Source organism: Channa argus, chromosome 15 (genome assembly GCF_033026475.1).
Source record: "Channa argus isolate prfri chromosome 15, Channa argus male v1.0, whole genome shotgun sequence".
NCBI lineage: Eukaryota > Metazoa > Chordata > Actinopteri > Anabantiformes > Channidae > Channa > Channa argus.
Genome location: NC_090211.1, coordinates 9,982,606 through 9,998,341, shown reverse-complemented (window position 1 = coordinate 9,998,341; position 15,736 = coordinate 9,982,606). Strand labels below are relative to the sequence as shown.

Sequence of the window (15,736 nt, the reverse complement as noted above, 5' to 3'; positions counted from 1 at the left end):
TATATTGACGCCCCTTGAACTATCTTGATGTCCCTTTAAAAAAAAAAAAAAAAGCCTTATTAAGGGCATACATTCATGCAGCTGTGATCACCACAGAGCTTTAATGCAAAGGAGCTGCAGCATTGTGGTTTCTTACAGAACACATGTCTGATCTTGGCAGTCCTTGGCAATGGTTTGTAACATGTGAAGTGTGGCACTAAAAAAAGTTTAAGATGTGTTTAAAGAGAAAGATTTGTGGCAACAACAAAAAAAAAAGAAGAAGCTGTTATTAAGTCAATAATTCAGTCTCTCATACACACAGATCTCCAAAGGATTTATTGGACAACAGATTTCAAGTTTAAAAGTACTATAAATAGAGTGAATACCATTAAATAACACTTTTAAAATGCAACATTATTAAGCACTTTAAATGTCATTTTCTCACAAGAGACTGCACATGTCATTTGAAAATTTTAATAGCTCAGGTATAGATATTAGTAAAGAGTAATGTTTAATTAAACCAGGTCTGAAGATAAGGAGCTCAATACAACCTATAGTTTGAAAACCTTCCCAGGCCATAAGCTTCTGCTCTTCCTAATCTTCTTTCACATAACATTGCATCAGCACAGCTGAACATTTTTGCAGCGGTTATAAAATTAGCAAAGAAATTAACTGTCTGTACTGTGGTAAATTGGATTTCTAAGTTCTTGCCTACTGATACAACATACCCAGGCTGCCACCTACAGTACAGTGTGAGAGAGCGCTAGACTCTGCAACAAAGCAGTTCAACATGTGTGGCTCTCCATTTTACACTCCACAGCCATTCAAACTTAATTCTCAAGGCTCCGAGCTCCGCTCCCCCCCCCCCCCCCCACTAACGTCCTTACAGGAAATTTGTTAAAAATCCTTTATTAAATAAATACTGAAATTATTTCATTTTGGATCAAGAATGTTGAAGGATTACACATTAATTCTTACTCCTATTTGCATGTGAGGAGCCAGTTTTCACTGTGCAATTTACACACTCTGATAGTTGATGGTTTTATGCCCATCCAATTCTGACCAAGTGCATTTTAATTTGCTAAAATTATAAATAAAGACTCCAATAATTAAATAAACACAGTATTTTACATAACATGCAAATCCATAAATTGTGGGATTTTGTGTGTGTGACTACGATACATGTGAATGATTTCCGTTTAAGCAATACAAGTGAAACAGTTTGAACAAAAATTTACCGGACATTTTTTTAAATGGTGAAACAACTGTGAGAAAACATGTGACACCCATTGTGAAAAATGTATCATTGGAAGTGATACAATAAAAAAACATATCGTCAGCCTTGACCTAAATATTTTACCTCAACATTTACATCGAAATTTCTTGAAACAAGTTGAATCATACTATTTGATCCCTAATGCAACCTAATTTAACTGCATTTTTTACCTTCTGTGCACACTATACTGCCACACGTAATAGAAAATTAAAATCAAGGCAGTTTCCTTGACAATCATTCCACTCGTCTTTTGCTTCTTCGCCGGAACAGATTTGAGATAGAGGATTTCCTTTTGTGTTTTGCTTTCTTTACCCCTATTCACCAAAAAACACAAAATGTCTTAAATTGAATCATCAATTCAGGAATTTAAATTATATTTAAAAAATAAAGATCATCTGTTCCACACTTACCAAGATTTTTCATCATTTCATTTAACTGCTGATCTTCCTCCACTTCCCTGGTTGATCAAAAGTAAAACACTAGTTAGTCACCATAACAACTCATAGTACAACCAGTGTTGCTCTTCATTAGTGATCATTCCTGTGATGTAAACAGGGATCATTAGCTTGGCATTTTACCTCAGCCTGTCTTCATCCAGACCCTCCACAATCGCATTTCGGCCCTCCACAATATCCATCAGTCTCTGCATCAACTTCTTCTCCTGTTGCTGCTCGTCTCTGGACTTTAAATGATCTGCGATACCATGTTGAAAACCTTCAGTGTCCAGTGTAAAAAGGAAGTAACAGAAGTACTTAAACTGTGTGATACGTTACCTGGCTTCTCCATCAGCCTGCGAAGTTCCCCCTCTATATCTGGCTGCTGCTGCTCCAGCTCCTGAGTCCTGGCTCTGAGAGGTGCAGTCATTAATTACAGACAAAAAAAAGTTAATCTCATTCATTGTGCACATTATGTCTCCATCCCAAAACTATCTTCAAAAACAAACAAATCCAAAGCAAACATTTGCTTTAATTCTTAATAAGTCTAAATTCTTTCTGGCGCTATATGTGTAGAGTAATAAGAAAAATTCTCATTAAGTAAAACCATTGGAAACACTTCAAGATAAGTGTGCAATTAAAAATACCTCTGAGACAGACTTGTGTAAAATACCAAAACCGTGAGCACTCACATGTATACAAGCTCGGATTCCTTTCTAATGTACATCTGCTTTTGTCGAATCAGGTTGAACCAGTCAACCATCAGTGGGTCCATCAGTATGTCCCCCTCACCCTCTGAAAAGCAAAACAAAAAGGGTTCAGTAAAACACTGGATATCACCAATACAAAAATTGCGACCCCTAATAATCTTCAGCAATGCAGAAGCACTGGTGTATAAAGAGATTCATGATTCAAATGTGATCAGTTAATTTAAAGTATTAAACAACACCTAAAATGCCTGTTCATCATCTACTTCTGTCTTCTCAACTTATACGTTTTAATGCCGCCCAGCTACGTGCTTCGGAATCCTGCAGGAATAAATTAAGCTCAAAGACAGTGTTCAGACATCAGCATTTAAATGCTGTTTTATGCTTTTCTTGATGTCTCATACTGCAGTGATTGGAGTTAAACAGAAGGCTATGGAATAATTCTGTTTTCTTTCACATTATACTTTTTTGGACTATTTCAAAAATCACACATTTTACATCACCTCAATGAGTATAACAATCAAGAATCTTTCCACTCATCCAGAAACACAGCTCATTTTATTTCCACCAAATCAGCTCTTTGTTTCCACAAGAATGTATTAGTTACACAATAATAAAATTAAGTGCAATAACAAATTAGGTTTTTAGATAATTTGGCTGGTGGAGGCGAGATGGAGGGTGACTCACCTCCTGGGACCATGTCAACACTTTTCTTAAGGCCCTGTAGTTGCTAATAATACACTACTCAGCTCTTTAAAATGGAGCTCTGTAAAGCTGTGGGTAATCGTCAGTATGACTGCAGTGCACAAACTTATATTTCACAGTTTAGACTAAAATTGTCCCTGTGTATTGTGTACACATATTCAACTAGACATTCATTTTATTTCGCTCATAATGTGACTATTGCAAATAATCAGCCATCAAAATGGTTGGTCATTTCTGTACTTTAGACAGGTTTTACACAAAAGTGCCAAATACCTTCTGGTTTTTCTTTGAATAGCTACACTATGAAAACAAAGTAAAATATATTTGAGGATTTTAGACGTTTGGTCACAAAACAAGCTTTTTAAATATTATTAGTTTGAAAATCATAACCAACATTTTATTTTAAAAAATAAAATCAGCGAAGAAATTGACAAGACATAGCTGCCCTGCATTAAATACCCAGAAGCAAGCATGTTTTAAATGCTATAAAATTCTCGCTGTAAACACAGTCTGATATGCACATTTTAACATGCAGAGCCACACAGAGGAAAAATACAATGAACTAATTAATATTTTACACTCAATCATCAAGAATTCCTTTCTAAATTCTAGTGAATCTAAAGTGAAGTGCTTTGTTAAGATCCAATATAAATGATATATATAAAGGCTGTTTAAGTATTTTCCTAACTCAATGTTCAGGCTTGAGTGACTAATGTAACTCACCACAGTATAGTGAGACTGTGTGCACCACAACATAACTTTGTGTAGCAATGTCAACAACTTACATGTCCTGTTTCACCAATTCAAACAGGAATAAGTGATTACTTGGATCAATCTGTATCCTCAGAATATTTTCCCCATTCTCAATTAGTGAGTACTCCATCAAAGCACACAACCAGAGCCGTATTAACAATAAAGACTCCTCTGGACAGGGACTGTGGAAAATGCAGCCATCACCAGAACAAACATGATTTTGGTCTGAATTGAACGGCGCGCCAGGCTTTAGTTTTTGCGCAGACAAAATTCCAATTGAGAGGTAAATGATCTCCTGGGTTGTGTGCAATTGATGTCAAATTCTGACCAAGCAATTGCATGCTCAGGCTTCCTGGGTGGCGTGTAGGAGAAAAAGGAAAAAAAAAAAAAGGTATGCAATCGACCAGAATACATATTACTATACCCAAGTCATGTTGACCTTGAGCGAAGCAATCAGGCCCCCCCTACTCCCACTACCTCAAAAAAGAAGCAACATCCCTGTGGGCTGTCGGTGCCTCTCACCTCATTTGGCTGGAGAAACAGTAATAGAAATGCAATAGAAACACACACACACACACAGGCAGTGTGTGTGTGTGTGTGTGTGTGTGTGTGTGTGTGTGTGTGTGTGTGTGTGTGTGTGTGTGTGTGTGTGTGTGTGTGTGTGTGTGTGTGTGTGTGAAGCAGCAAGCTCTGCATAAGATACTGAAGCAGCAGTTTGCACAAATACAATAAAATATCAAAGATTGTGTGGAGGCCATTCACTATGGCAAAACTTCCACCCTTGGAATAAGTGAGTTGTTTGTGGAGTGTTTATTTTCACAACTGCCAAGCTTGTTTCCATCAAGCTTTGATTTGTAGGTACAGTATAAACAAGGCAAAGGAAGAGAGGGGTAGAAAAGAAGCAGGGGGGAAAAGTACCTTCCTCACAGCTGCGCAGTTTCTTTTCCAGCTCTACACCCTCCTTCTCCAACTGAGCCAAACTGCTCTCAATTTCATTCAGCTCCCTCTCAATCTGCTCTACTGGAATATGATAAGACTTCACCTGATATACAACAAAGAACTTAAGAGTCAAAATCAAGTAAAGAGAACTTTAATTTCACAATTCCAACTTTGGCCACTTAAATGTAAAGAAGGTCATTTTTTTCCTTGGCAATGTAATGAAAGCATATTTGTAGAGCTGTTAATTAATCTCTTAAGAGACTTAATAGAGGGAACTTACAGAGAGTGACCTCATTTCAGTCTTGGAGGTGTTGGTGGGTGACAAATACTTTCCCTTTTTAGCACCTAAGAGGTAGATAAAATAGGATTAGATAGTCCTTTCATGGCAGCTTTTCAGACAAGCACAGTCACATACGACTTAATCTTATTTACTTTGAGCAAACAATGACTGTTTACATAAAAACAGCAACATGGCCAAGGCAATGTACAGTATGTGTGGCTATGATAGTGACAGATTTGAAAAGCTGGGAACCAACCTGATTGATTTCCATGATTGGCTAAAACAGTAGCTGAAGGGCTGATAGACTCCACAGCTGGTCGTCTGGGTGGGGATTTCACAGGCAGAGGACTCCCGTGTTCAAGGACTAAAATAAACATATGAAGGTGTTCATGCTTAAGACGTGCAATGTCTGTCTAGACTGAAATACATCAAGTTCTACCAAGTAATCACCAAATGTTGTATAGACAGACATTCATTAACCCCCAGGCCTTGGCCTTTTCCTATAGCGCCACCATGAGGTCCTCGTTTGTTACATAAAATGTGATAAATTTTTATTTCTCTCGCCGCATCAATTGTAGTAATGTCCATGTTCACCTGACTTTACACCATTAGGTGAAAAATGTATATAATTCTAAATACACGCAAAACTAATGATATTCCCATCTGCTTCAGCTTTACTAATGAATAAATGTCATCGTGCTAGAAAACTGTCTTGATGGAAACGCCACTACAGAGCAGCCTGGTGGCTCTGGTCTGGCTGATGGTAAGTAATGTTTCACTTCAAAAGTTGACAAATAAAATTCTAGAAATATTTTGTGCTTCTTTTTACATAATTCGGTCTTTTATTCCACTTAGTGTCCTTGCACACTGGGAGAAAGGGGTTTGCTGGAGCAAGCACAAATAATAATTTCAAATACTATTTTTATGCAAATTATCAACTATATCACATAGTACTGAAAAAGAAAAATCTAAAAATACAGATTTTTTTAAAACCCAACACTCAATACAAATTCACTTTTCTAATGGGCAAATATATTTTACAGTACTCTAACTCACCCAGGTTTCCAGAGGTAGGCTGAGGTTTCTGGGAAAAGACTTTACTATGGTGTACAGGATCAAACAGAGTAAAGCTAACTGGAGATACTGCAGGTGCTGGATTTGTTATGAAGGAGACATTAGAGGAAGCCATAGACTTAAATTCAGGCTTCTGCTGCTTCGCTTCAGCTTCTCTGTAAGAAAGTCAAAAATGAAGTCAGCCTTTAGTGTAAGTTTGTGACCTTTTTCATATGGTGTAACAGTACAGCATTTATCTGACACAAATGCAATGCAAAATAAAAGAAGAAGCCTCACCTTTCATTATGAAAAGTTAAAGGAAGGGATAACAAGGTGGGAACCATCAGCAGGGATTAGAAATGACAGAGTCTAGTGTTAAGAGCGGGAAAAGTTCAGGCCCGGCACTCCTTAGGGCTCGTTAGGATGGGGGACAGAGCTAGTGGCTGCAGTCTGAGCCAGTGAACAATAACAGCTCGATGATTCTGCATTCTGGAGAGTGAATAAGCTGGATGGTCAGGGATGCTTAAAGACAAATCTTTTAAGACATTTTTCGACACCTGTGTGACCCCGATGCTTCCAGTTGAGTGAGTTATGAACTAACAGTGTTTATTAAGAGGATGAGTCTACTTACTTTAGCCCGAGCTCGGTTTTCACAGGCTTGAGCTCTAATTGCCCCTCTTGGCTGACAGGATCTGCAGACAAATGATTAGAAACAAAAGCTAATGTAAAAACCACATTAACATAATATTGAAAATAATAATTTAGTTTTCCCTATAATCAATAAATCGGTCAATTGTCTACTCATCCATAAATGTTTTTCCTTCGTTTCTGACACCTCTTTTAGCAATGAGATGTGCACTCATAGAGAAGCTCAACTTCCCAAACATAATATTACTTGACTCGTGTCACACTCACTGATGTTCACATGCACATCTGTGTTAAAGATCTAAATATTTTTCCAACCTGCGCACGACAAACTTCCAAATCTGTAATGCTGTGAAATTACCTTTATTTCTAACACGGTTGGATTAATGTCTGTTGTTAATGTGTGGTCCATATTAGCAGGCAGCATAATTAATTTCCATATAAGTTAGACTCCTATCAATGCTAAAATACTATTCACAATCAGTCACAGTAATTGTGTTTCTGTCTACAAGGCTTCTGACTGTCAGGATGTTGCAGCCACAAATGCATATCCATCCCAAGAGAATGACAGCTTAACTCTGAAAGTTTAATATAAAAAGTGAGGCAAAAATTAAAATGTCAGCTAACAGCATGCTAGATGCACTGGCTGCATAAATAGGGCAAAAATGACAAAAGGGCTTTGTTTGTCATGAATGCATTCTGAGAATGACACAGAATGGAGAGGGGAGGGTTTATGTCGGCTACATGGGAAATAACAGATTAAGAACGGCTGAAATAAGTGTAGTAGTCTCGCCTATGGCAGTTGTCGGTCTTGTGTTGTCTTTGTAGATGGCCTTCAGATGTGGCGATTGCTTATTGTTTGTCCGGCTGGTGGAGAGGTGTCCTGCCCAGTTTTCTGCTGGGCCTTGGCTGCATTTATCCTTTCTCAAACCAGGGCTGTCAACTGAACGTGGGTCATCTCCAAATCTGCAGAAAGAGAAATCAGTCAGTGTCAGCCTCAATAACACAAATCTGTACAAGCAATGGAAAATACTACAAACATCCAAATACTGTACTGAAAATCTGATCCATGGGTACATAAAGTTGAGCAAAAGCTCACCGTCTCTCTGCTGATCGGACGGTGAACGGGTGCTTGTTATTGTTGTTGCAGTTTTCCTCTGATAGTTTCGTTCCAGTGTTTGTCCTGGCTCTGTTGTTCTCATCCTCAGGACTTACTGGGACCATTGGCTTTCCTAAAACACCCGCTGGTTCTACGGGTTTACTGTCGCCGGTGGAGACCTCTGAGTTTGGCATCAAAGTCTGAAAAAACCTCTGCCGTGCCGCCTGCGTCTTCTGGGCTGACACCGTCCAAGATTGGCTAGGTGGAGTAGGACTAACTGGCTTCTGAACAACATTCAGTGGAGTTGACAGCACTGAAGAGGGGCGTGGGGCAGGTTGGGTCTGGCTGGCACTATTTAGTTGGACAGCTGAACTGGCGGGTCCATTTTTGATATTAACCTCAAAGGAGGAAGCTTTGCAACTGTTCTGATGGGTGGTACAGATAAACTTGTCTGGATTCTTCCCAGGTTTGTAGCCTCCTGCATGGAGCACACTGGAGCATTCGTGGCATCTAGTGGAAGTTTATTAACATCCATTAACATTACCAATTTCTACAAATTTGATATGGTAGGTGTGCCAAGTAACAACCTAATAAACTTCTAAAAACAATAAGTGAACTAAAGTGATAATGACCAGTTTTGTTAAAACTCTTTTAGACATATGTTAATGTCATGATCATACAATTCAAAAGGCTGTTAAAAAAACCTCCTTGATATGAATGAGACAAACTAAGTATACTATACATAACAGCATAAAATAGTAGGAAATAAGGAAGCTTGATTCACAAAAATATGCTTCAATTGAACCAATTGAATTCTTACTTAAAGCAGCTTCTGTGATAGAGCCTGCCTTCCACAATGTGCCTCTGAACCAGATGAACGTGGCTCTTGCAGGCAACACATTTGCTATTGAGAGTCGCATTTTTGTTGCCGTTTTCTGCCGAAACTGGCCTCTGTGAAACAAAAATAACATTCAGGGACCCCTCTGTCCAAACAGTCATTACATTTACCTAGCCCACTGAAAATGGGCTAAATCCTTCACATTCTTAAATATAATCCTAAAGAAAGCTAAAGCCTGATAATGATTATCACCTGAACAGCAGCTCTGCCCACCTTGGGGGAAGTATGCGCAGTATGACCGGAAGGTCGACAATTCTCAATGGCAGTTTTAGACACAAAGGTTTTGGCAACAACTGGGAGATTTTTCTTCTCTGATGGTTCCTCCTTGGAGCCCTCTGCTGGCCTTTTTACACCTCCAACTGTAGAAAAGTAAAACAATTAGTGTCGAACATTTCACTGTAACGCAGGTGAGAAATTACGTAAGTAAGAGGTGAAATATACAAGAAAAAGCTGTAGAAAGATGTATTAATTTCGAGGACAGGAAAATTAATCTCAGCTGCACGGTATCTAAAGATATGAACCAGCCATGTTCTCACTAGGAGGCCGCCCTTTAAAGTAGTTGTAGTACTGGGAGACGTAGGTAAGAATGCTCAGCCTGTCTGGGATCCTTAAAGCCACCATGTCTTCTGCATCTAGCAAAGCTGGGATCCCCAACTTCTCCTCTGCAATCTGAAAAGCCTTTAAAAGAAAAAAACAAAACAGAAGTTTAACCGACTGCCACTGACTCCTGCCAAGACAAAATGTAATGACGGTCAATGCAAAAGTACAGAGCTCCAAAGCATTTTCACCATAGAAACACATGGTATTCATTCGGCAGACAGACTCCTACAATTACAGCATGGGTAAAAATGCCAGACAATACAATCTACTTAAAATAGACGGGCAGTTTCTTGTGGCTCGGGCCAAAGAGGTCTGAAAAGGGACTGCATAATGAATAGCACACTTCCTGTGAGCTTGCATGGATAAGAAAGAGGATGGAGGGAGCAGGATATCAGGGCATTGTTTGGGATCAGCCTGGACATGTTCATTAAATTTAACGCAAAGCTTTACTGGATATGACATCTGTTGGTTTGAATCAAGTGAAGGCCAAAACAAACTGCTACTCAACAATTCATGAAATGACCACCTGTAAACACACGACACTATTCATAAAATATACACAAGGGTGTGAATTACAGCACTAGTCACACTGTCACATCTCCAACAGTTGACAAAAACTGAACCTTAATCAAAACACACTAATCTCTGGCTGCAAATTATGCTTCTATTTATTCTTACTGCATACGTGCTCCTTTATGAAGTGGTTTACAGTAGCAGCATTTTCAAGCGAACCATCATCATGTGGATCGAGTGGCAGATGACAGCAAACCTCATTCAAAATGAATAGACTGGAGAGCCTCTCCCCTGAGCTCAGGTTTGCTGCTGACACTGCCAGGCTCATCTAATACAACAAGGAAGTGCGGAGTGCAGGCTGTGGGAACTCTGCGGGCTCCGCACCCTTCAGAGGAAACAAATGGAAGAAGACTAAATAATGGAAAAGGCCTAGCTGTGCTCCTCAGGTCATGGAGGGGTTAACAACATAAATAAGGTCAAGTAGTTGGAAGCACAGTAAAGAGTCGTACATTCTGAGCCTCAGAAGTGGAAGAAATTTGTTGAGAGACTTTAGCTTAAAGAGTTGTACTATTACAATTTTGACACTGATGAATATTAACGTTCTGAAGAAATGACAAGTCAAGAACAAATAGAGTGTGTGTGTGTGTGTGTGTGTGTGTGTGTGTGTGTGTGTGTGTGTGTGTGTGTGTGTGTGTGTGTGTGTGTGTGTGTGTGTATGTGTGTGTGTTGCTGTGTCTGTAATTAATTGCCAGATTTTAACCTCCATCAGATTTTGAAAAAGAACAACTTGACTTCTTACCAGTTTGTTGTTGTCGAACACATCCTCCTTTCTGAGTGAGTCATAGTCTCTGGGAAAAAACCGACATCCAGTGAACACACACAGAATTTATACATGAGTTAGTGAAAATCTATTGTACATATTGGTTTTCCTCTAAAATAAGTCCTAAGGGTGAAAAGGATAAAACAATTTATGTCAAGACTTATACATAAATACATTGTTTTATAAAGTGCTTCCTCAAACCCAGGCAGGGTTTTTCCTTTGACTTTTTCAGAGTAAACACTCACATCAGGTCCGGTCTGTACTTGTGTATGAGCGCACAAAAAGCCATCCCGTTCCTGAAGGAGCTCGTCATGTTGGTGATGGCCACATCTCGGTAGCCCTCACATTGCGTTTTACACCACTGCTCCAGAGCTTTGATGGCGGCCATGGGTCCAATCCCAGCGCGACAGAGACTCGAAGTGTGCAACAGGCAGCGGTGTCAGCTCGGAGGAGCCGGAGGAAAGAGACCTAAAAACAAAGTGCCTCCGCTTGTGGTTTGACCGTGAACTGTGGCGCTGCAGCTGCGTCCTGTTTCCTTTTTTTTTTTTTTTTTTGCTGAATGACCACAGAGTGGTTGTGGTGTGTGTTTCTCGGCTCATTACACTAATTGACACCCACTGCTGACTCGTTATTCACAACAGTGGAATTAAATTCAAGGAGAAAAGTATTTTAAAGCGAACAACGTGAACCCTCGGAACTGGTTATGATCAATATCTGAATGATCTAAAGTGAGATTAACCTGCAAGACAAGGACCTAAATGAATATTAAAGCTATATTATATATAAAAAAGAGACCATTTCTCTTTTTTACCTATTGGCACTCAAAGCTCTTTACATTGCTTCTCATTCACACACACACACACTCACACACCACTTTTATGCAGTGGCTCAACTCTCACCGGGAGCAGCTAAGTTGGGGTTCAGTGTTTTGCTCCTCGGGAATCTCATTGGAGGGCAAAGTTTTCCGCTCTCATTTCAACGAAGCTACAGTTTGAGAACAGTTTCATTTAATGCTTCATGAAATGCCGTTTTTAAGGGAGCAAGATTCTGTAGGATCTTTTTGTGTAATTAAACGCTTGCTATGTCAGCCCGCTTGGCAAAATCAGTGAGCAGTATGAGAGCCACCAACAAAATCTGTGCCATGCATTTTTGTTACCCCACCCTTCTTTTGTGTGGGGCCTACAATTGAGGCTAACTATTGTCACACAAGTATTCTGACTTCATTAGCCCTTATTATGTATCTCACTAAATCTTTGGAGGAACTTGTAGCTTGAATTCTAAGCAACTTAGTGACGAATTAGGCTACTATATGATGTCATTCCACCTTGAAAGTAAATAAAATTAATCTTCTCCCCTCACCAGTGAGTGTTCAGACCTCTGTCATGGGGATTTAACTTAGTGTGAGTTAAACTTGAGTCTTTAAAATGTGAGTGACACACACTGACCTCGATAACTAAATCTTACTGCAAGATGTGAACGGTTAATTAATTGTCACAACGGGAGGAGTCAGAAGGTTTTATAGTATTGCAAACAACAAATGAGAGATAAGATTAATACATTACATTTAAAAAAAAACCCTGAATATCAATTGGATTTTTAAAAGTCTCAATCTATGTTGCCTGCTCAGTGTATCAATACTATCTGAGGACATATTTGTGCCCAGAAGGGGGCACTGTCAAACTGTACTGTATAAAGATAGTTTCTTCTCCAAAGCCGTGGTCTAACACATAAACAATGTATGGATAACAGTATTTGTACCATTTCTAATATCAGCAGTTTATATATTATGAGTTGAACTAGTGTAATGACCTCATCATTATTATATCACAGTTTACAGTTTATACATTTGTGTTTGTTTAATTGGCACTTTTCATCCCTTTAGAGTCACAGTTCTGTGGAGACTGTGTATATGTCGTCTTTGATACTTAAGGTTGTACAACATTTTTCATGTAACCTACTTGAACTCAGTCTTTGTGATTTCATTTTTCAGCTATTTCCATTGTTTCTTGTGAGGACGTGTGGCTGCAAGCAGACATCCTGCCCGTCTGTGAAGGAAACCCGAGAGGTCAGAGATGAGCTTGTCATTAGTGAAACCACTTAGAAATGTATTTCACTATATCCCATTTCAGATGTGTCCTGATAGACTAAAATTATATGGTAGCAACATTTCCCACTAGTCACCGTTATCTTTTAAAGATCCCCCATGAAATATGTTTCTTTAATTCAGAGTAGAAAACACATTAAAGATGAGTTACATTCAAAATATAAAAAGATTTAAGTATCATGTGATGGGAACTTATTAAACCAGTTAATGTAGGGTAACAGTTTGACAGAAATGATAATATGTAAACCACCCACAATTTAAAAGAACTTCAAAAGTTCAGTTTAAATTAAAAAAAACACCCACAATGATGTATTTGTAATGTAAGATAAAATGTAGAACAGAAACAAAAAGAGAACAAATGTTTCTTTAAAAAAAAAGAAGTATAAAATGTTTAATTAGAGATTGCTACATAATTCAGCTCTTCGTCCCAGAAAAGGTCAGAAAGTATATTCCTGTACAGTCAGGGTACTGGACACTCTGTTTTGGGTATAATATTTTGTACAAACAGGAAGTTGGATGATGATTAATCATTGTGCATGGCTTCCTGTGTTTGTGACTGTGTGTCACCTCCTGACATGTTCACTGTGCCATGGATCTCAGCCTCGTGCTCTCTGGCTTTGGCCCTTAGCTTGGCGATGCTGCAGGAGCGGAGCTCTTCTGAGCTCAGCCCCTCCGGCCTCTCCCATTTCCCTGAACACTGGATTACAGGCTGCATACGCAGACTCAGCGCAGTACCTGCAGCTTTTGTCCATGGATAGTTCTCTCCTTCCTGTCGTCTCTCCCATTGCTCGCCGTCAGAACTTTCTGACGGCTGTTTTAAATTCCCGCTCACTTTCTCTGGTGTTTCATCATTGTCTTTTTTTACATAAGCACCTCCAAGCTGGCCCTGGAGTTTCAGCTGCCGTCTCATCTTGGCACGGCGATTCTGAAACCAAACCTAGAGACAATAAAGGAATCTAAATGTAAATATCCATTTATTATCTATACTGCTTACCCTGCAGAGGGCTACAGCTGTCACTGAGCAAAAGAAGAGGCACATCCTGGACACATCTCTTGTCTATCACAGAAAGTTTCAAATGTTGACAGCTACTCAGCTAAAATTGTAATAAATAATAAATAACAACAAGGTTAGCACCTAACATCATACAATATTTTCCAAGCCATATTCTGAAGCTTACAAGATTGAGAGGAAATCATTCCTTGAAAGATTTGTGCTTATAATTATTATTCATCCTGTCATATAAATCACTTTCTAACATGTGGCTGTTACTTTGGAAGATTTCAACTTTATTTAATTTAGTCTAACTGCTGAGGCTTTACATTAGTTTCAGCTCAGCTTTGACATGTGTTTTTGGATAGAGCAAGTGTTGGTAATTTTGATAGTAACCTGTATGTCACTGTAAATACGAGCATATACCTGCATGTTTGTATAACTGTCACCTTATTCGCATAAATATAATGCATTTGCCTGGAATGACCAGAAGTGGGCAAACTGTACCTAAAATATTTTCAGTGTGAAAGCTACCTGTACTCTGGCCTCAATAAGGTCCAGTCTGAGGGCCAGGGCTTCTCTCATGAAGATATCTGGGTAGTGAGTGGTCTCGAAGGCTTTTTCCAGCTCTTCCAGCTGCCAGCTGCTGTAGTTGGCCCTTGCGCGACGCTGCTTCACTGGCCTCTGTTCATCTGGAAAGCACAGCGCAAGCACCAATTACACAATTGCCAACGGGTGACAAGGAACTAATGGCTCTAGATTGGATAATTAGCACAGCAATCATTAGGCCCACTTTAACATAGCTTGATAATTGATTGTTAGTTACGAGCTGTTAGCCAATCTTTTGTAAACATTTACACTGCAATCAGATGGTGCTCACTGACAGTCTTACAGTGCCATTTTGACTCTGCTCTATCTGCACAAATCCTGTTTCCCACAATCAGTCCAGCATTGGCCACGGCAGCTGTGGTTCGAACTCACCTATGCCCTCAATGAGTGGCCTCATCCCAGTTGCCTGTGTGGCCAGGATCAAAGCATCCTTGCATGGCTCTGGCTGCAGATAACTCCTCAAGGAATCATAGCTGATAAAGTGCCCTGGGATTAGGATTTGAGAGCCCAGTCTGTGTGGGAATGCAGAGAAGAAGGGACCTGCAGGTGAATGGAAAACTGCAGGCAAGAGAGTAGAGACCAGTTGCCCTGGGCCAAACATGTCCAGCTGTTGAGAGTCCAATGTTAAGCGTTAGTCCAGTAAAAGGGGCCACATTCACTTCTATTGGGATGCTGGTTGAATGGTGCAATGCATTCCAACAAGTACAGTAAAAAAAGGAAAAGAGTTGTGCTGACGCTGTCCAGTCGGTTGTTAAAGCTGTGGCATGTGGCTCAGCATAGGTATAAGGTGTTGCCTAAAGAGTAGAGGTAACGCTTGAGTACTGGAGGTGGTCTCACCTGAGCTTTCAGCTCTGTCCTCCAATCCTTTCCCCCCTCCTTTCCTGGTCACATGACCTCCAAACAGACAGCAGGGCTTGGTTTATTAGAAAGGAGTGAAAATCTGATCTATGATTCATCTGTCAGTGGTTTATCAGTATTAGGAAGGGCAATGTTTCCTGTATTCGTCATTACTTTTCCGTATTACTTTCCCATCCTTATATGTGCCGCAGTCTACCTTTTTGCGTTATACTGATTGGGTCCTCTCAGATTTTCTGCCTGCCCAGGACAAGTCGCAACATCTTTGGCTCCTAAAATTTCAATCAGTGAGATGGACAGAATGTTAGTGCGTGGAAACACGTACACCTTGGAGATCTGCACAACTTTTATCTGGCAAGTTTAACATTTGTCAAATGTAAAAATAACAAATTATTGCCAAGGAGACGGAATAAAACCACAGGTTGCTCATTTCTGTGGGATGACAAGGCAGCAGACCCACAACAGCAGGTTCCAGG

The 15,736-nt window shown here is 39.7% G+C and overlaps 2 protein-coding genes across 4 annotated transcripts; both read right to left on the bottom strand.

Moving 5' to 3' along the window:
• Positions 1–291: 291 nt before the first annotated feature.
• micall2a (mical-like 2a) lies at positions 292–11,179 on the bottom strand. Of its 3 annotated transcripts, none has more exons than XM_067477918.1 (17): positions 10,947–11,179; positions 10,681–10,729; positions 9,290–9,446; positions 8,961–9,127; positions 8,691–8,821; positions 7,871–8,380; positions 7,565–7,737; positions 6,758–6,818; positions 6,130–6,302; positions 5,330–5,437; positions 5,074–5,138; positions 4,773–4,896; positions 2,382–2,484; positions 2,029–2,102; positions 1,834–1,948; positions 1,666–1,712; positions 292–1,569 (listed from the first exon to the last, which is right to left on the bottom strand). In XM_067477918.1, exons 1-17 carry the CDS (start codon positions 11,087–11,089, stop codon positions 1,490–1,492), a joined length of 2,280 nt encoding a protein of 759 aa, XP_067334019.1. In that variant the 5' UTR covers positions 11,090–11,179; the 3' UTR covers positions 292–1,489. The 3 variants fall into 3 exon arrangements, with proteins under 3 accessions (XP_067334019.1, XP_067334022.1, XP_067334021.1); XM_067477921.1 differs by having other exon boundaries at positions 8,982–9,127; XM_067477920.1 differs by having other exon boundaries at positions 9,305–9,446; positions 10,947–11,178.
• Positions 11,180–12,900: 1,721 nt separating this feature from the next.
• si:dkey-43p13.5 (visual system homeobox 2) lies at positions 12,901–15,586 on the bottom strand. The gene is made up of 5 exons (XM_067476775.1): positions 15,460–15,586; positions 15,243–15,299; positions 14,778–15,012; positions 14,331–14,488; positions 12,901–13,742 (listed from the first exon to the last, which is right to left on the bottom strand). Exons 3-5 carry the CDS (start codon positions 15,004–15,006, stop codon positions 13,329–13,331), a joined length of 801 nt encoding a protein of 266 aa, XP_067332876.1. The 5' UTR covers positions 15,007–15,012; positions 15,243–15,299; positions 15,460–15,586; the 3' UTR covers positions 12,901–13,328.
• Between the last annotated feature and the right edge of the window lie 150 nt (positions 15,587–15,736).

Excerpts from the sequence above, each read along its gene's own strand:
- micall2a (XM_067477918.1), bottom strand. The coding sequence starts at position 11,089 with ATGGCCGCCATCAAAGCTCTGGAGCAGTGGTGTAAAACGCAATGTGAG. Across the intron at positions 9,128-9,289 it reads TCCTAGTGAGAACATGGCTG|TTGGAGGTGTAAAAAGGCCA; the intron begins GTTCATATCTTT and ends ACTTTTCTACAG. Across the intron at positions 5,139-5,329 it reads CAATCATGGAAATCAATCAG|GTGCTAAAAAGGGAAAGTAT; the intron begins GTTGGTTCCCAG and ends TCTACCTCTTAG.
- si:dkey-43p13.5 (XM_067476775.1), bottom strand. The coding sequence starts at position 15,006 with ATGTTTGGCCCAGGGCAACTGGTCTCTACTCTCTTGCCTGCAGTTTTC. Across the intron at positions 14,489-14,777 it reads GCCACTCATTGAGGGCATAG|ATGAACAGAGGCCAGTGAAG; the intron begins GTGAGTTCGAAC and ends TGTGCTTTCCAG. Across the intron at positions 13,743-14,330 it reads TTATTGAGGCCAGAGTACAG|GTTTGGTTTCAGAATCGCCG; the intron begins GTAGCTTTCACA and ends TATTGTCTCTAG.